The sequence below is a fragment of the Tenebrio molitor genome, chromosome 1 (assembly GCF_963966145.1).
Source record: "Tenebrio molitor chromosome 1, icTenMoli1.1, whole genome shotgun sequence".
In the NCBI taxonomy this organism is placed as follows: Eukaryota; Metazoa; Arthropoda; class Insecta; order Coleoptera; family Tenebrionidae; genus Tenebrio; species Tenebrio molitor.
The window spans coordinates 31,075,198-31,095,760 of record NC_091046.1 but is presented as its reverse complement, the minus strand read 5'-3'; the positions used below and the strand labels follow the sequence as shown (position 1 = coordinate 31,095,760).

At 34.3% G+C, this 20,563-nt stretch overlaps 3 protein-coding genes and 1 long non-coding RNA gene across 4 annotated transcripts; 1 reads left to right on the top strand and 3 right to left on the bottom strand.

The window, feature by feature from the left end:
• Positions 1 to 39: 39 nt before the first annotated feature.
• LOC138135460 (ADP-ribosylation factor-like protein 13B) lies at positions 40 to 1,809 on the top strand. Its single transcript, XM_069054236.1, has 3 exons — positions 40 to 216; positions 341 to 545; positions 597 to 1,809. Exons 1-3 carry the CDS (start codon positions 179 to 181, stop codon positions 1,626 to 1,628), a joined length of 1,275 nt encoding a protein of 424 aa, XP_068910337.1. The 5' UTR covers positions 40 to 178; the 3' UTR covers positions 1,629 to 1,809.
• Positions 1,810 to 2,174: 365 nt separating this feature from the next.
• On the bottom strand, positions 2,175 to 5,617 carry LOC138135553 (ubiquitin-conjugating enzyme E2 J1-like). Its single transcript, XM_069054343.1, has 5 exons — positions 5,259 to 5,617; positions 4,997 to 5,202; positions 4,632 to 4,946; positions 3,564 to 3,745; positions 2,175 to 3,509 (listed from the first exon to the last, which is right to left on the bottom strand). The coding sequence occupies exons 1-5, from the start codon at positions 5,293 to 5,295 to the stop codon at positions 3,425 to 3,427; spliced, it is 825 nt and encodes a 274-aa protein (XP_068910444.1). The 5' UTR covers positions 5,296 to 5,617; the 3' UTR covers positions 2,175 to 3,424.
• A 1,472-nt stretch (positions 5,618 to 7,089) lies between these two features.
• LOC138135686 (uncharacterized) lies at positions 7,090 to 10,462 on the bottom strand. Its single transcript, XR_011161063.1, has 2 exons — positions 9,114 to 10,462; positions 7,090 to 7,427 (listed from the first exon to the last, which is right to left on the bottom strand). It is a non-coding gene; the product is annotated as an uncharacterized lncRNA (long non-coding RNA).
• Positions 10,463 to 10,490: 28 nt separating this feature from the next.
• LOC138135236 (uncharacterized) lies at positions 10,491 to 14,498 on the bottom strand. The gene is made up of 4 exons (XM_069053961.1): positions 11,759 to 14,498; positions 11,499 to 11,706; positions 11,086 to 11,444; positions 10,491 to 11,025 (listed from the first exon to the last, which is right to left on the bottom strand). Exons 1-4 carry the CDS (start codon positions 11,975 to 11,977, stop codon positions 10,537 to 10,539), a joined length of 1,275 nt encoding a protein of 424 aa, XP_068910062.1. The 5' UTR covers positions 11,978 to 14,498; the 3' UTR covers positions 10,491 to 10,536.
• Positions 14,499 to 20,563: the final 6,065 nt, after the last annotated feature.

The following is a 20,563-nucleotide window of genomic DNA, read 5'->3' as shown; positions in this document are numbered from 1 at the left end:
ATTGATTGCAGAAATAAATTATTCCTTTTAATCAATTGATAGTGTACTTAAAAAATAGGGATTTTTTAAATTGTATGGTTGGTGTTCCATTGACATTCATTTGTTTACAAATGGCAGGATAAACGTCAAAGTTCTAATTTAAATGAATTTAAAACAAAAATGATTTTCTCACGTAGATATGGGCAATATATGCTGTTGTAAAAAACGAACAAAGAAGTAAGTGATTTTTCACATGCAATGTTGTATTATCTAATGCACGTGTACTCAGAGCAGCCCTTCTCATAATACACATTATTTTCCAAGTGAATGTTGGATTCTCTAACAATGTTTTTTTTTCAAGGAAAATCGTCTTATTATTAGTGGGATTAGATAACGCTGGAAAGACTGTAGCTGCAAAAGGCTTGGCGGGTGAATCAATAGATTCTGTTGTTCCAACAGTAGGATTTTCCGTTGTTAATTTAAGTTATCTTAACTATATTGTTAAAGTATTTGATTTAGGAGGAGGCCCAAATATAAGAGGAATTTGGCACAAATATTTTGTTGATGTATGTACATTAAACAATTACATTTAATTCATCTTAAATATTTACTTTTAGACCCATGGTGTAATTTTTGTTGTTGACTCAAGTGATATTTCACGTCTTGATGAAGCAAAAGAGGTGCTTCAGGAACTTTTATCACATGAAAAAATATCCAGAAAACCCGTGTTAGTTTTAGCAAATAAACAAGACAATGAAAATGCCTTAGATGAAGTAGATATAATTGAAAAGTTAGACTTAGAATCAATTGTAAATGGCAATGAATGTCCAACATTAGTGGAAAGTTGTGCAGCAACAGAAATGTCGGGAAACCTAAAACTTGATCCTGGAATTAAGAAAGGATATGAATGGTTATTGAACTATATTGTAAGAAATTATGAAATTTTAAACAAACGAGTTGAAGAAGATGTGATGCAGCAAATTACATTAGAAAATCGTTTAAGAATGGAAAAAATTGAGAAAATCAGGGCACTAAAAGAAGCAGAACAAAGAACAAAACAGAATGATGAGGATGCTATTGAATCTTATTCAAATTATGAAAGAAAAATGAATGGTCAATTACATGAAAATGAATCAGCTGCAAACATTGAAAATGTACAAAATGACAGTGATATCAGTGAAAATTCATCAGATTCTTTTCCACCAGTTTATCACATCAAGGAAGATATATTACTAGAACGACCTAAGTCTGCATTGCAGATTGTAAGACAACAATTGGAACTAAATGCGCCTAATAAAAAATCCTCGTTTATTTCACGAGCATCGAATAAAACTGCCCCTCTACATTTATATGGTACACAAACACCACATTCTGCATCAATTGAGCGAAAAAATTACGATATGGAAAGACGAAATTTAAAATCTGCAGGAGATGCCCCTCTCAGGATCACTGACTTACCTAATGTGCCTATGCTAAGTGGTGATGAGCTACATAATGAAATTTATAATTTGATGAATTTTGAAAGTTCAAACAAAACACAGTCTGATCATGATGTTCACAAAGATAACAACAAAAATGGTTTACCTTGGTTTCATAAAACCAAGAATGGTGATATCAACGGGATAAGTGTCGTCAATGTAGATTTATAGACTTTTTTTAAAATCACAATGTTCTAGTCTTAAGCTTTTAGTCTATTTTTATATGCACTAAGCACTGATTTATATTTGATAAGAAATAAGAAGTTTATTTATAAAAGTTTTAAGAATTTAATAAAATCTATATACTATTATTCATGAAAAAATAAAGTTAATATTTTTAATTTTTTGAAAACTGCATTTTTTTAATTATTGGTAATTGTTTGAATGGAAGGAAAGTTTTTAAAAACGATGTCAAATTATATTTTCATCAAAAATTCAATTAGAGTTCCATGAAAGTACGTTTACAGTGTAGAAAATATTTGTTTACTTTGTTCAAGCCCGTAAATCATTTTATGCAGGTCACAAAAGGTATTATCGACTGTAATTACACGAGGTTTTTTTTGTCCGGATAAAATTGAATTTTTTTTACGATAATTTACCAAAAAGAAACCAAAGCAGAGTTTAAAAAATGAAATTTTGTCCTGGACTAAAAAAACCTCGATAGTAATTCGATGAGATAATTTAATGAATAATAAAAAATAATCATGAAAAATTGAATTGGCCATTTTGCACTTCAATTTATTACAAGCTGTGTCAATGTTTAAGATTGTTGGTTCGTTATCATAACAACAAACAATAATCAGGTTCGAAAAAGTTTGCCATGGAAGTTTAAGCACATTTTATCCAGATGCAAAGTTAGGGCTAACTTTATCCGATGTCAAAGTGACAAATGCATCGCGGCTTATGGGATTTTTTATACATGAATTAAATTATCATTACTACAGTTATATCCACCATTTATCTGTTGCGTGAGCTGGTGCTGTGACTTATCTGACAATTTGTCATCCATACGACGTACGGTTGTATGTAAAGAGCGATCAAATTAATTTGTAATCGAGTTATCCATGAATCCAAAATCGTATGTCGTTACTTGAACTCGACGCTCCAATAAACACAGGTTATATAAAATAGATCTCGACATATCAATCGCAAAAGACATACGGATTTAAATCCATGGTTGACTCGATTACAAATTAATTTGATCACTCGATATGTACAGTTGCGGAAATAAAATTTCGGGCAGTATTGTGAATGTTATAACATAAACTCTAAAACAACGTTTACATTGACAGGTACCCTCACTCTTTACTCTTGTCATGTTTTTGTCTTTTGACTTATGTATTTGCATTTAAAAAATTGTGATTTGTAGCATAATAACGGGTAGGCAACATATCAAAGCGATTATTTAATTACACTCAGTGCAATTAACTCAAAATTCAAAAAATGTCAGGGTGACTGACACAGGGAAGTTTAATTTTTGAATGTCAGTCACCAATCGTCATGCCACTAAAAGGTGGTTTACAAAGATTTTGTTGAAGAGACAAAAAAATACTGCCCGAAATTTTAATTCCGCAACTGTACCATCAAGGTGAAGCGTTATGTATTGTAATCAGTTAGAGCACTCATTCCGCTGCAATTCGGTTTCTTTCAACGTTAATTTTTCCCTTAATTTATTACCATAATTCCGAGAACTAATTATGTTACCGTGATATAAACCAAACTAAGGAGATAGTTAAAAGAATTCGATTTTTTGATGCCTACTGGGTAGTAAGGGTTAATTTCAATTAGCGATTCAGACTTTGATCGCTTCGTGAATATAACAACAAATATAAATTTTATTCTATAGATATTTAAAGCAAATTTACTGTTTAATGATTTACCAGTACTTTTATATGGGTACTAGTACATAATAGTTAATCTACTATTAATGTAAAAAATTATTTACATGAACAATAATTTTATAAATATCATTCTAGGAAGAAAAATCTTCTTCCTACTAGAAGAACTATCACAAATATGATGGCCCACATAACGACATTAAATATTTGGTCTCTGAAACAATTTATAGAATTTTCATAACGTTTGTTAAGTGTGATCATTACTTACATGGTATTACGATTAAGTGAAACTTCAGATTCTACAAATACGTTTGCTGCGGGTTCATTAATACTTTCAGTACTTTGGTTAATTACGACTCTTTGTCTCATATTATTTTCTTCGTGGACGACTGCAACCCCATCTTTTTTTTCTGCAACGCACTGTTCCTTTCGATTTGCATCTTCTTCAGCCTTGAAAATTTGGTTTACATGTAACGCAGAATGCACCAACTGTTTACATTCAGTAAATTTTATAACAAAACTGAGCACCTAATATCCTAATGCTCATCTGATTTTACCTTATCTTGCTTTAAAATCAACTAATATTTTCACCTCCGTTATATTGGACGGTTTACAACAAGTCATATCTAAAAATGCATTTAAAATATTTTGCTTATCATGATATGTTATATATTTTGACAAACAATAGGTAATTCTATTTTTACTGTGATATAACATTTAACATTTCTATTTTTATTTAAAATAATCATGAATTCAATACAATACATATTTAATGTGACAATCAAAAATATACTTCTTGACATAAAATGAACACTAATTTTATTGATTTACATTACTTTACTTCAATTCATAAATACAACTATATCTAGAAATTGTAGGAAAAAATACAAGTTCAAAACTAGGAAAAATGTCCATATTCAATTGTATTGTTAGTAATTAATCTTTTAAATACAACTTGTTGGAATCAAATGACAAATTAAATCTGTGGCGGTCGTGAAAAAGTAGGTAAGTCGAAAATGTTAATTTTTCAGGGCAACGATTCAAAATTCCACATCATTCCTAAAATCCTGTAATTAAATAGAAACTTCTTTCTACCTGTACTTGCTTTCAATATAAGTAAATTTTAAACTGTGAAAATCTGAATTATTTAACTCCATGATTTATTATTAAGGTGTAAACATCGTTAACTCATTTTTGAAATTATTTGACTTACCTACTTTTTCACGACCGCCACAGCAATATAGTATTTTTTTGTTACTACCGATGTAATTACTAATTAGTTCTGATGATTAACACAACAAATTATTTATACTTATACCTCGTACTTTTAACTTACCTTAAGGGCAATTTGTTGGATAAGGGAAGCCTCTTCCTGTGTTAAGTTTAATGTTGATTTTGCCTGTGAAGATGACAAGTTTTCCGATATTTTACCACAAATTTCACACTGCCAATTTCTTGATTTCTTTGCTAATATCTGTCTTTCTTCAGCAGTATAATCTAATGAACCAATAGTACCTGCTGCTGGGGTAGGCATGAAGGCAATTAATGCTAGCAATGCAGTTCTAATAGACCATGATGGTTGCCAGCTCTCAGGATGATGTCCCGATATTGATAAACATATTTTTTTATTTACTTCAAACCTACCATTTGGCTAAAAAGGTTATTATATTAATATTGTTGCTACACTTCTAACTTACTAACAGTCAATAAAATAATATTTGGTGGTTGCATAGGATACTGAGAAGGTAAAAGAATGCGACCATGATAAAAACCGCCTTCAAATTCTGTATTTGGAGGTCCCCGAACTGTAAAATGCCATTCAAATAAATTGTCCTCCAGAGGATGGGCAAAATACTCTTCTGTGGGCTCCGCCAGCTCTCGCGCTTCTCTCATAAGACGTTTCACTCCTAAAAATAATAACAATGAAAGTAATTACATACTTACAGAGGAATTGAAGATTTACCTGGGCTTTTGAGGTTATACTTATTTTCTAATGACATTTTTGGAATTTCGTAAGTATCACTTACAGGTGTAACAAAGATTTGGAAAACACGAATGTAAATAGTCGATCAAATTATGTTAACTACTAAATTTTTACTGGAATATTTTGAAATTTGTCGAAATGAATTACATCTGTCATGTTGCTTATTCAATTAAATTGTCATATCAGTCAAACATAATATGTTTATACACTTTACGACGGTCAAATTTCAAATATCAGCTGATATTGCTGATGAATATTTCAAATGTTGTGGCGTAGGTTGATTGGTTGATTGATAGTAACAATTTAAATGTATCTGCTTAACGAGCCTTATTATAACTGAATGTCGTTATTATTCATTCTAGTATGTATTTATTATTGATAAAATCTTTTTAAACGGATATATATTTTTTTAAATATCATGTTAGTTAAAAAAATAACGATTATTTAAGTTGGCAAAATGGTATTTCAAAAAATATTGTAAAACCATGTACCATCGTGATCATAAAAAACGACTACAGTTAACTTGGGAGTTGGGACGCCACTGAGATTTTTTGAAAATTAGGCTGAGTGAACGTACTGAGATTTGTCAACCTCAATATTTCAAATTTTCAAATCCGTGAAAATAAACCCGCACGCAACACAATACTAGTGCTAACACCCAGTTCGGCAGCAATGTTTCTAATGGTACTATGGCGGCCAAAAAATTGTAGCCGACACCATGTAAAGTGTAAATAAACCTTTAGGAACCGTAACCCCACATTAGTAATCCGTGAGCGTGAACCCCACTTTCGATTCTTGTCATTTTGACATGCATATTAGCATATTGTTATTCTGACAATCAATTTGAACTGTTTAAAGCTCAGATATACCAAAAATCCGACATGAATGAACAAAATTAGAGCAGTCGTACGTAGATAACTTGAGGTAAACGTCTGTGTAGTAGAAAATGACAAAATAATTTCGAGTGTTTTTTTTTAATTTACCACCCAAAAAATATCAATCATAATCAAAACAGTAATCATAACGACAATAAAGTATGGCTTTCTTTTTTTTTTTGAAATGACAGAAATTGGCGGCTAAAATTTTTTGGCCGCCATAGTACCACCATCATGTATTCGGGTTTGCAGAATGTTTTTTTTTGAAAATCTGTTAATTGCAGAATTTCTCAATTATCACAATGACATTCATTCAAATTTACACAGCCAAATTTCTAGTGTAGCCGTTTTTTATGGTCACGATGGTACAGTGGCGGCCATTAATTTGGAAACGCCAAGATTTTTCTATTGTAAATTGTTTGTCACTTTGACAATTTTATTGACATATCAATTTCGGCTGCGACAGTCTGTTGAATGCGCTCAACCATGACATGATTGACATGAGTTCATGACATAACGCTTACTGCACAGGCTTACTGCTCGTCAAATATTAGATGGCCGCTGAGATTCGGATGCGCAATGGTAACGGTAGGAGTGGGGACGTCACTTGTTCGAGCGTCGCAGCAATGGAAACACTGGTACACTCCAAACCATGGCTTTTAAAAGCACAGTGAAACATATTTATCGCGGAATCAGGCGGTTCAAAATCAAAGAAATTCCTTTTCGAGAGGATTTCTCTTGCCATTCAACGTGGAAACGCTGCAAGCATTCGGGGCACTTTTCCAGATTCCGCAATATTATCGGAAATTTTTGTATTAAATATAAAACAAAAATGTTATGTTATTAATATTTTAAATTTAAACGATTAATATGACATTATGAATTAGGTATATGGAATAATGTCTTTGATTTCGTAATACATAACAGTTTATTAAAATAATGAATAATTCTTTGTGCCTCATCTTACCGTATTCGAATTCTGGGAAATTGTTTACGGCATTATGTAAAAGTGGCTGAAGCACTGCGAATAACGAACATCTGCTTGTAATTGTAATTTAAGCGAACGGTCCAATCGACTCGTCCACCGACAAAATAGCAAGAACAGGTACTTCAATAAAATTTACAGTGCTTTATGATTTTGAAATTTAAGGAGACGTAATTATCAAAATGTACAACGTGTGTTAACAATAAGAGCAACTTTATGGGTGTCCTTTTACTAAAAAGGAGAAATGAAAAAATTACAATGCCGTCGGAAATTTAGTGGGAAAGGTACCTATTTATTATTATTTAGGTAATAAAAATTGCAGATCACAAATACGTTGAGGACTCGCAATACGTCAGTAGATTACAGCTACAGGATTAAAATCTCGTCGACAACGCGGAGATAGGACAAGTCGATTTCTGTATCTGAGTGTATTTTTCAGAATTATACCCCACTTTACCGCTTCACCTTGTCGCATCTCGGTTCCACATCTTGCATCGCACTCCCTCTTCTGCGCATCCTTAGCGGCCATCTAAGATTTGACGAGCAGTACACTATCAAATATTAGAAATATCCAGTTAACTAGATTAGGACGGTGTTTCCAAATTAATGGCCGCCACTATGTTGTGCTTATAACTAGAGTTTTTAAAGTGTTCAATTATTGTTACTTAGAAACCTGTAACTAAAAATGTGCTGATACCTGGATTTTATCCATGTATTTTTCAGAGATTTTAATGTGTGTAAATTTTTGCCTTATTTATTAGGTAAGCATTACCAATAATTACTACAAACACAACTCAAACTTTTATTCATAAATTAATAGAAAAAGGCAACTCTCAACAGACTAACAAGAACAATTTAAATAAACATAACAATCTGTTCTAATTTCTAATATTTGGTCATCGCGCCGTTTTTTGCGATCACTTCATTTAATCTACGGGGCATTAGGTGCGTTTTGTTGGGTCATCCAGATTGAACGGAATGCATCCCACCAACAAAACGGCTTAAAATTTTTGACAGTTTTGTCATAAAATCCCCACTTTCTAACATTCAAACCGACCATTCTATGTAGTTTAACGGAATGAAAAGTTTCGTCGGAGTCGGTTTTGTGCACCAATAAAACGGTCGTTCCATCATAAACCGATTCCGGTTATGTACCAACAAAACGTACCTATTGAGTGAGCAAGTGCCTGAGCATAAATTTCATCATCCGCTAAACTTTCCCATGTATTTTCCACAACTTCCCATAAGTCATCTGCAGTACGACGCCTGACATTCAGGTTCAACATTTCTTTTGCCATACGGCCCCAGACGTTTATATACAGTTGAGGTCGGGACTTTTGGCAGGTGATGGTAGCGTCTCTATATTATTATTTCTCAGCCACTGGGTAACCACGTGGGCTGTATGCACAGGACAATTATCCTGCTGATAGATAAAATGATTGGGATATATTTGGCGGACCGAAGGGAACATTACATATTCAAGTATATTTACATAATTTTGAGCGTTGAATCTATTCTCAATGCGCCAACATGTTCCTAGACCGTGGTAACTAATCCATGCCCATGTATTAATCGAAAATCTTCCACTTCTTTCAAGGGCTTTGATATAGTTCTCATCAAATCTAGTTCCGCGTGGTCGGTAAACACGAACATGTCCGTCATTAGTACTTTGGAACATTTTTTCGTCGCTAAAGACCATATTTTCCCAAAATTGTATCTCTTGAAGACCATAATTCAAAGCAAACAACAGACGAGATTGTTTATTCTGTTCGGTAAGTTTTATCTTTTTCGCGGCCATATAGTTATTTATAGGGCCCGGATTTTAGGCAATTAAAAAGTCGGAAATAGGTGCCTAAAATAGTCCCTTAAACTACTGCAAATAGTCCCTTAAAAACTGAAAATAAGCCATACTAGGTCCTTAAAGTTGTGGTTAATTAAATTAAAAAATGTGTTTTTAAAGTTTTAAGTAGGTACTGTTACGATTTAAATCGCCGCGCGATTGTAAATCTTCGCGATTTTTCTAGAATGTTCTAGAATCCATCGCGACGGAAACGTACTCGGACTTCCGCCGAAAAATCTGCGCACAGAGGGGGTGGAAGCTATAAATCGGGGGAACCAGAGACAGAACGGGGATTTTTCACGACCTTTTGCCGGTGGTGTTGTCAGTGCCTGGGGAGAGTCAAGGGGACAGTGATCGAGTGAATTTGCAGGGCCGACGAGACGACGTAGTGGAGTTCACGAGGGCCGTTGGAGACGATTCGTCTAAGTACCACCGCCCACATCGCCAAGCGGATCACGGACTTCACTACGGAAGGTTCCAGACCGAACGCTTTTGCGGATCAGGATCTCGTCGAGTTCTGTCAGTCCAGGTCGTCCCCGGACTCACCGGAAGGTGCCGGATCTACCCACCAGCAAGTCCGGAGCAGTGGTGACACCCCAATTTTTACAGGCCGTAGCTTCTCAAAGTTTTCGGTTGTATTTTGTCACTCCGTCGAACTAATTGAGCGTTTGTATTTAACTATAGTCAAATTTCCATTGTCATTCATTATTTCGACGGGTGAAAAGTTCCATCAAATTCATTTATTTGTATATCGCGTTTAGGATTTATAATTTGTTCCACTGTTAAAGTTGCAGTTTTGTCATAAGGCGCGTCATTTCATTAATCGTACTAACTTAAGAAAAAAATTTCCTTATCAAGTCCGTCGGGTTTTTATATTCACGAACGATTATCAATCGGTGAGTGACCTCGCCAGGAATTGTGTATCGCGCTCACCGAACATTTTTTTTTGCGCGTGGTTCTTCACCGGTCCGTACCGGAGAAAAACATCTTAACTTCAATTTTTTTTTGGAGCGAAGGAAGACTTGGAGGACCTCCCCGCTTATGCGGGCGGCGTAGCCGAATAGCGACGTTACGTAGGACCAGTCGGCCTTCCTCCTTCGCTAAAAAAGGGAATTTTTTTTACTGTTTCGCCGGTACTCGTTCGTTGAATATCTGGGACCCGGAGGACCCTCCGAGGAGTTAGGGTTATTCAATTTTGTACACGCCATAGGGCTAGTCAGGCTTCGTTGTTTTCTTTTTCATTTATATCATTATTTTCATTGTTTGACATCTGAATAAACGATTAGTTGGAAGATTGTGTATCATTTCCCGTACTCCGGGCTGTTCTCACCAATTTTTCAGCTTCAGTCGGCGTTTCTCGTGGTTCGCATTGTAAACCGAGTCGAAGCCACGACTTGTTCGTTATACCCCTGAACATTCCGGATTTGTAACCGGTAACAGGGTTGCCCAGTTTCGGGAGCGTAATTTATAACGTAACAGTACACACAACAAGATATTTACTAGTTATTTTTTATTAATTAATATACAATACTACAAGTTTGTTAGTTATTTACATTGTTACGTATTTACATTGCATACAAGATATTGCTCTAAATTTTCTACTTTAAAACATTGTCGGTTATCCACCAAAATGGACTTATATTTTGAAAAACTTCTTTCTACCTCGCAAGAGGTAATGGGCGCAAATTTGTAATAAATTTCTTCCATTTTGGTGTCATGTTCCGGCACATCTTCACCTCTAAAAATTCTTGCCAATTCTAGAAGAAATTTGTATCCAGGATTTTTTTCAGTAACATCTTCAAGTTTTTTTAATGCTACTGCTGCTACAGGGCCTGGAGATTTTTTTAGGGAGGTAAATACGTTTTCAACAATTTTGATTGAATCGGTTAAAGGTAACCCATTTTTTTCCAATTGAGTAATACTTTCGCAGATTATTTTAAAATTACTGCGAACATAAATTAATTGGTTTTTTATTCCGGGTTTCTTCATTATAGACTGTGCTTTTTGAATAGCAACAGCAGAACTTCCATCAAAGAACATGACAACCTGTGAGTAGTTAAAAACAGTTTAACAATCAATTAATTTGCTTATCTTTTATATACTTACTTCTTTAATGGAATCAAAGTGTTCGCTGTAAAACATAGCAGCCTGAAGCCATGTTCCCCATCGTGTTAAAATTGGCTGTGGAGGCAGTGGCATTTCTTTTAGTTTTTCTTTGTACATTTCAACTCTCAAAGGTGCCTTAACGAAAATTTTTTTCACGTTCGAAATTAAATTATCCACATCTTCATATTGATAGCGAATTTTTTCAGCCACTAGATTTAAAGCATGCGCTAAGCATGTGACATGCACAATTTTTGGATAAAACACCTTAAGGTGTCTACCAGATTTTATCATATATGGTGCTCCATCCGTTACAAACAAAAGAAACTTTTCAGCAACAACTCTGGTACTCCACAAGATTTCTACGCATAGAAATTTTAAATCAAAATAAATTTAAAAAAGTGAAAAACCCTTACCTAAAGATTGATTTACGAATCTAGCTATTGTCTCATGATTTGTTCTTTCTAATTGTTTAGACGCCAAAAGATAAGATTTTCCAGGTTCATCTTCTGAAAGTTTCCCAACCAGACAATTCGCCACATATCGCCCAAGTGCATCTGTTGTTTCGTCAACTGAAACCCATATGTTAAAAGGATCCAGCTCATTCCGAATGCGGTCAATAGTCTAAAAGTGAAAATAATTTTAAATTAAATATTAAAAGATAGTATGTTCATACATCTTTGTAGCATTTTGGTAAATAATTTTTCCGTAAAGTAGACTCATCCGGAATTTTTCTACCACAATATTTTGTCAGAAAATTCTGAAACGCAGGATTTTGTAGTTTGTGCCATGGTATATTGGCAGCTAAAAAGACGTTACAAAGTTCCATATTGAATGTACTATTTGCCGATTCCTCCAAGTTCTGTGTCAGCAACGTTTGCCGAAGCGGTGTCATAATGTTCTCTTTATGGATGGCCGTTTGCTCATGCTGTTGCAAGTGACATTTTTTTTCGCATATAAACTACAAAAAATAAAATTTTCAAATAAGTAAAAAATATAAAATGACATATTTTTAATTATGCTTAACTTACCAGTTTACCACTGTAATATTTTTTCGCGTAAACTAATTTTTTGTTTCGGCATTATGTTCACTTTAAACAGGTTCACAAGAAACACGACCACTGCACGGAGATAAAGTAAACGAGAAATGACAAATTTGTAATGCTTATATTTACGTCTCCCACCAAATTTCAGAGGAGATGGTTAATTTTATATTTCTTAAATTTTTAGAAAATGACACCCTTAAGGTTTCTCTTATTGTTTCACTTCGGGATTTTAATTTTCGTTTTTATGGCAAGGACCATTTTATAAACGTTAAAGCTTCTAACAATACCTAAGTATCAGAAAACATTAGACATTAGACTCTTCGACATACCGTAGGTTGTGATCCCGGAAAATTTGTGTTAAGGGTGCCCATCACCCAACGAAAATATCTATTTCGTAACTATACAACCAACCATACAACACCTGCTGACCGTTTTACGACAGGCACTACCATGCAGTGCTAATAATGAGGGGATTAGTATTTGTTACCTCCTAGTGTGAAGAGCAGCACTTCGCCCAAAGGAGACTACCTGCTACCCTCTGCCCTGTTTCTAAATCCCGAGCCGCTTTACGAAATTTCCGTCGGATTCCCCAGGATATGATTTAAATTTATAAGTAGGAAAACAAAAATTTTGAAATTATAAATCAGTTTATTTTCATAATTAAATAAATATACATTATTTGTTACCAACAGACTCAGTCATTCTTGATCACACCGTATTTTCATCAAGTAAAGATTTATTGGAGATAACCTATAATGGATCAGGGATCTATCATAAATGTTACTTTTGTAATGTAACTAAATTAAACGTGCTTTTATACATGCACAGCTCACTTGAACATTTATATGAAATAAATTATAGGTATAATACATCCATGTTTGATTTTTTTACCATCCCAATTTTTATGACACGTATGTTGAGGAATGTCCATTTTGCGAGCGAGATATTTTTCGCAAAATTGACAATATTTATTTTTTATGCCAATGTACAATATTTTTTTCGTTCTCATACCAATTATGCATGCGACACCAGAAGAAGCATTGTAATTGGTCTTGTAAGACCTCTTACACCATGCTCCATCAACAATTACAGAAATGTACGGGATACCATCAACATCCAGGTCTCCTGCTTCTACAGCCAAAGCTCTTTCTTGTTTACCTGCCTCTATAATTGAGTCATGTGTGCATTGATTAATTACGCCAGACAAAGATTTTTCATGCGATGAAAATGTATTAGGAGATATTGCCGGTATGTCAAGAGACGCGCACAATTCTGTGAATTGAGAATATCCTATTCCGACTGCCAAGGAGCCACAGACGGCAGCTTTATTGATACTGACATTTGAATCAGCTTCAGTTGCAACAGTATTTGATACATTACACACTTTGCATTTAGTTACGAAAATACTTTTCAGTCCGTACCTTGTTTCTGACAAAATTTCAATATCAAAAAAGCTGCAGCCAAACCCATCATGCTTTAGGTTTTTTAAACTTGTTAAAAAATATTGTATATCTACCACACGGCGACCCTGTATTCCAAAATCTTGATGCTTTGGATCTTCTGTGACAATGTTCAATTCCGGCAAATTACCTGTAGCTTCCATCTGGAGCTGTTCGTTTACGTCCTCGCAAACAACCGGCTCAGTGTCTGCTACGATCTGATTTGATCTAAAAAAGCATAAGAATAACATGTAACAATAACATAATTGTAATAAATACGAGTAACATAGCTGCAGATTGCAAGTGTCGTACAGTTGCGAAAAGTAAGACAGAGTAAAATTGAAAAAGAAATTATATTCATTATATTTACCTCTTATTACGTATTGCCTTCATTCTACGTTTTATACTTTTCCGGTAACCGTTTGTAGAAATCTTATTCTTACCATGGACACCCATTTTTAAAACGCACTCGGATAATAACTCAACTTCTAGTCACTAGGACGCAGTCAAAATAAATAGAAATATGTATAAACAAACACAGCAAATTTATATTCAAGATTGTACCTGAAATGGGGATGAATAACGGTGTCGTCCAATAATGATCCTTTAGCTAGCCGAAACAGCCAGGGGGCAGGTAATTTGGACACGGCAGATTAGGAAAACTTCCGAGAAGAATTATATATTTGGAATTTTGTGATCTTATAAAGAGCGATCAAATTAATTTGTAATCAAGTTATCCATGAATCCGAAATTGTATGTCGATACTGGAACTCCACGCGCCAATAAACATAGGTTGAAACACAAGTTACATACAACGTGTAACAGAAATAAGTACATTAATTTTAACTGGTAATAGAACTCGTCAAAAGGAACAACTTTTCTATCTACCATTTTGCCGAAAAACGATGTTTATTTAATTCCAAAAAAAAATTGGATAGATTTTTCACTAAAATAGCCCTACGCCACTAAATACTGCAATGGCTAATTGAGATCAGCGCTAATATGAAAAAAATGTCCATTTTCATCCAGAAAACGTGTGATATTCGTTCACTTTCAATTTTTTTTTACAATAAGAATCGTTTCTGTCATAATGTCGAAAGTTACCGACAAATTAAATAAATTTGTGCGGAACTTTAGAAGTCTTATTTTTTCAAGTGATGCTTTCGTGTTGTTTTTTTGTAAGATCTGTCAAAAATCAGTGAATTTTGAGAAAATGTATTTGATTGTTGTAAATGATGTTTTTTTTTCTATAATGTACAGTGAATCACTGAAACAATAATACTTATAGCAACATTTAATTGTCAATGTTTATCTTCGAATTTTTAATGCCTTTTTCCCTGCCTATTTTACCGATTTTTAATGCTTAATGCTCTATTGATAATGTAATCGAACATCTACCGGACAGTATGAAATTAAATTTTAAAGACGCAGTCGAAGTATTTGTAGACAAAATCGGCAAACAGAATTGGTACCTAGGTCTGTGTCTATTTAAAGCAGTAGCGAGGCGGCGAGTCCGACCGCTCTCCAGGGGGGCAATATAAATTATGAGGGCTTATAAATCACCCCTCGAAGAGGAATTTTTCGATGCAAAAGTTACGTTGCTTCGATTCATTATTTTTAAATAGAGAGAATTATATTCCATTTACTAAAAAAGTAAACACACACCTACCTAGTTCGCAAGATGCTCGTCATTTTGGTGTAAGTCTGAAGATTGGCAAAGAAATAGGTTTGGAGAAAAATGTATGAAAAGTTTTTCAATTATTGTGTTTTTTAAGGCGTTCGGATCAAAATTTAAAAATAATTAACCTGTCCTGACATAGAAAACACCTTTGTCATCCTGTATAAATATCCATCTCCCTTTAGAATTGAAGATTAAAGATGTTATTTATCGGTAAAAAATGGGTGTTTTCTCGTATACATTTTCGGTACTGATAGAGAGCCTTAAATCAGCTGAGTGTCATCGACATCGGTGGAAATATTTTGGCGACCAGAACCTGCTTTCCTTTGGACAGTGCCCTCCAGTTCCCAACGCTTTTTCATCTTTAAGGCTGTTGCACAGTAATAAAACTTTTGGGCGAGGTGTAGTTCAAGTTGCAGAAGTATTCAGAATTCTTGGATCGGTCAAACACTGCAGCAGGTACCCTCTCGAGACCCGTCAGTCATAAAATTAGCATTTTACAAGAGCATTAAATCTTCGTATTGTGAACAAATTTGTTGGCAAATTTTAGATTTTCTTATTTCTTGTAGTTTGGATGTATTTATCTGTGCACTTTAGTGGTTGAATCTCTTACTTGCAGAAAATTTTTTTGAAGAAAATAACGGACAATGATTAATACAAATGTAAAGGCTATGACTTTGACAGTGTCAGATTTTTCGTATCTCTGCTATCTTTATATAGCTAATAAACGTCAAACAACTGACACTATTAATCAAATTTTAACGCAAAAATAGTTATTAGAGTCCAGTTTTTACCCATTTGCGATGACGTCACGATTTCCTTCCTCGCTTTCTCTCTATTGAAACGACAGAAAGGGTAAAAAACAAAATAGCGGTGCAATGGCGGACAAAAAATTTCGTCCACTGTCATTCCACTCACATATGCTATAAAGCGACCTTTAGGAACGAATAACCTCGCTTCACATGTTGACATGTGTCAATCAAATTATGTCTATAATTTATGTTTTTATGGGTGACAGTAATAAATTTCAAATTTTAATTTGCAAACGTCAATCATAATGACAATAAAGCTTAAACTACACCAAATTTTTGTGAAATGATAACATGGGTATGGCTTGCGACTACAATCGTTTTAATACCTAACCTTATAGTTATTTATGATCAATTCAAATTAGTTTCTGATCCTAGCTCAAACATACGTGAAGTTACTAAATAATGACGTCATCGCAAATGGGTAATAATTGGACTCTAGGATCAGAAATAAATTTGGATTGATCAAAAATAACTATCAAATTTCAATTTTGTTGACAATTGCTTCGAAAGTTTACGATTGTAATCAATGTAATAACTAATAAGTGAAAAATAAAAAAATGTCAAATTGACAAGAGCATAAAATAACCACAAGTAATCAATAATAAATAAACGCATCGCATTTTTTTGTTTGTTCCTGTTGTTTCAATAAAGAGAAAGCGAGAAAGGAAATCGTGACGTCATCCCAAAAGGGTAAAAATTGGACCATAACTTCAGAGTTCAGAGATTGAATCTTATTTTCCTAATCCTAGGGATTATTTAGCGTAAGAAAGGTAGGATTACAATAGCGCCCGTTTTCATTACCTGTATGTACAAATCATTTCCATTAAAAAAAACCTGTTATCGGATAATACATACTTACAACTTTTCTCCAATTGCAGAAAAATACTTAGAACTCTGTCAGAATCATTTAGACATTTATTGGAAAAAATTATAGTTTCTGTATAAATTAGTAGGGGTTTTAATATTCTATATTCAATCGTTACTGAGAACAACTAATTACCTACAGCTTGGCCGTTTACTCGACGTTACTAGACGCAGGTAGTTATTAATTTTTTTAAAAAGAATGAAGCGATTTTTCAAAAAACTGAGACAGTAGCCCGGTGAGATACGTTAATGTTTAACAAAAAATATAGTCACCATAGCTTCAAACATAAAACTGTGGAAAAATAATTAGAATCCGTTTAGCGCGCTTTACCATTGCTTGGCCAACCACTAGGCAACAGCCTTAAAACACTGCTTTTATTTAAGTGGAATGTTTCAGCCGCTGCCCTTATAGACCACCCTTCTTCTAACTTAGTAATAATCCGCTCTCTCGTTACTGGTGTGGTATGTCGCGGCATAATTAAATTATGAAATACAATTTTCACACATTTGACATACAAAATGTCAGTAATACGTTTCCTTGGAAACGATTAATTAATTATCCGATTTGTACGCTTTTTTTTTAATACATAGAAGTGTAGTGTACAATCGTGTCAAAAATAAATTACTACCTAGAATTCGAACTTTTAGGGAAATAACGTTTTTCATGTTGTATGTAACTAGAATTTTCAAAAGTAGATTAAGGCCCGGCATGCTAAACAATGGTGAGTGGAGAAGAGTGGAATGATTGGTACGGAGTGTATCATAATAGAAAGTTCAAGATTTCCTGATATTAAACGTTGGTATATGTATTATATGTTAGTTGTCCTAAAGTTAATGGTGAAAAAGTAAAGCCGTTAATAATTTTATATAAGAACAAAACAATTAAGTAATCACGCCGAACCTTTAACGAACACATGTCAAATTCTGCGAGTAGCTCAGTATGTGGATAACTTTGTACAGGGTAGTGAGCATGCTTGACAAAATATAAATACTTACAAAATTTTCTTTGGATGTTTTCTAGAGCTAGTGTATCCATAATACGGAGACCAAATTAAACAGCAATATTCAAGCTTACTACGCATAAAGGTGGTAAAAAGAAGCTTTTTGTAATTTGCCTCCATTTTGATTCTCTAATAGACATATTAACGAACGCGACGTCATCATCTGGGATGTCCTTATAGCCATTATTTTACGGAACATTTTACGAAAATTTTTAGGTTGGCATAGCTTGATCCGTCATGCGTGTCAGTTTAAATTACAAAATGTGCAAAGAATTATTTATCAGGATTTATCAGGCAACAAATTCGCGACCGTATTTTTGTCAATTTCACGTATTTCAGCGGGCGTACTATGGCGGACAATAAATTTAGGCCGGCCTGTCATTGAGTTGACATCAAAATGTGAAGCTGGCATTATGTTCAACTAACCCCATTTTCGATTTTTGTCATTCTTGTCATCGTGACAGCGATAATCAAAATTAAAATTGGAAAAAGAAGCGTGCACCAGAGAGAAGTGCTACTACAAATCAGTTATGCTAGTGCGTCATGATCTGTAAGTTACGAAAAAGGCAAAGGAAACGCCAAACAGCTTGAAAACCTTCAGTTTGAGAAACTGACACATCAGTCATAATGACAATAAATGGTCGCTTGCACTGACTTTTTTGAAATGTCAGAAATTTGCCGGCCTAAATTTATTGTCCGCCATAGTACATGAAAAATTATCTTCCATATTCGTGTTTTGTGACAGAATTTGGATAAAACAAAAGGCGACTTTGAAGACTTGATCAAATTTTCACTTTTAAAATTAAGACATTACCAACCGCCACAAAAATCCCTAAATCGAGGAAAGTAAACATTTTTGTTTAAAAACGACTTAAAAAGGGCAAATTACAAAAAATAGTATAAAAAACTAGTTTCATAAGACCTTGAAGCACTCATTCTTTAAAATAACTCGTGGCTACGCCACTCGTTTTTTAATCTTGAATTCGTGCTTCAAGACTGGTCTTATGAAACTTGTCTTTTAATATACAGGGTTATTCTAAATGATTGTAGTCGAAGTAGGCCATGTCCATGTGATATGTGGAATAAATGATAAGGTTGATAAGTCACGAGTTTCAGATTTTTTATCAAGTTGTACATTTGATATGGAATAATTAAATTCAATATGTTTAGCCTTACGACTAAACCTCATAAAGTGGCATTTGTTGACATTAACTTTTAATTGATTAGTATCACAATAGTGGATGAAATTATTTAAAATATCTTGAAGAGATACAGTCACTCAGGGTGCGAATATAGGTACACCATTAACATATTGTACTATATCATTAACAAAAATGTTGAATAAGATGGGATCCAGATTAAAGCCTTGAGTACTTACTGGATATAATGCAGAATGATAACCATTATATGCCACAAATTGATATCGATTACAAAGAAACGATTTAAAAAAAGGCACAATGTTGTAATAACCCAGTTTGAATTCAAATAGCCGCCGCCGAAACAAACGCAAGAAAAACTGGTGCGTTCTTTTTTTATTCACCGGTGTGTCCACCAGGTCATTTTTTTAATATCCACGTTTTGTAGTCACAAAGTCATGACATAGTTCCATCAGTTCTCCACCATTGCTGGTTTCCACCATAAATTTATGCTTAATAAAAGAATGCACCCAATTATTTGGTTCTTTTGTTGCAAAAACGGTATACCTAACTGTTACTGTTTATTATTCTTAGGGTCCTACCGCTTCGACGACGATCACGACATGGCCAATTTGTTCAATTTCGCGGGTTTAGTTTGAAATTTTAAATGTTTGGGTTTTGGCGGAAGCCTGGCGATATCTGGGTTATTACAATGTCATTGCAAAAACCAAACCCACTAAGCTTTTGGAGTAGCAACCCATGATTGACAACATCAAATGTCTTTGATAAGTCAGTGTATATCAATCACATCAATTTGTTTTCCATTATCTAAACCATTGGAAATATACTGCGTAAATTCTAACAAATTCGTACGGATTCCTGGTTTGGCAGCGATAGCGAGCAGACGTGGAAAAAGTGCAGCGATAACAAACGTAAACAACGACGAGTGATTGAGAGGTGATAAGCAGAAGACAGCGGGCAAGAAAGAGAGGGCATGCCGAAAAGCAAGGAATGAAAGCAGCAAGAGAGAAAGAGAAGAGGGTAGGATGTCGGAAGAAGGCCTGAACCCATTCAGAAAGAGTTCCAGAACCGAAGATCCCCAAGTAGAGGCGAAGAAAGAAATTAAAGCAAAGAAATAGAGAAAAAAATAGAAACAGTGCTCAGAGAGATAAAAGAGGATATGGCGGGAATAGTAGAGGAGAGCAAAGCACGAAGAAAGGAATTAGCGGCAGCGAGAGAGAAGGAGGGAGAGCAAGAAAGAGAGGACATGCTGAAATCGTCAGAAGTAAGAAAAGAAAGCAGCAAGAGAGAAAGAGAAGAGGGTAGAACGTCGAAAGAAGGCAAGAACCCACTCAGAAATAGTTTCAGAACGAGAAGATCACCAAATAGAAGCGAAGAAGAAAATCAAAGCAAGGAAATGGATAAGGAAATGAAAAAACCATGATAAGAGAGATGAAAGAGGAGATCAAAACACTAAGAAAGGAATTAGCGGCAGTGAGAGAGGA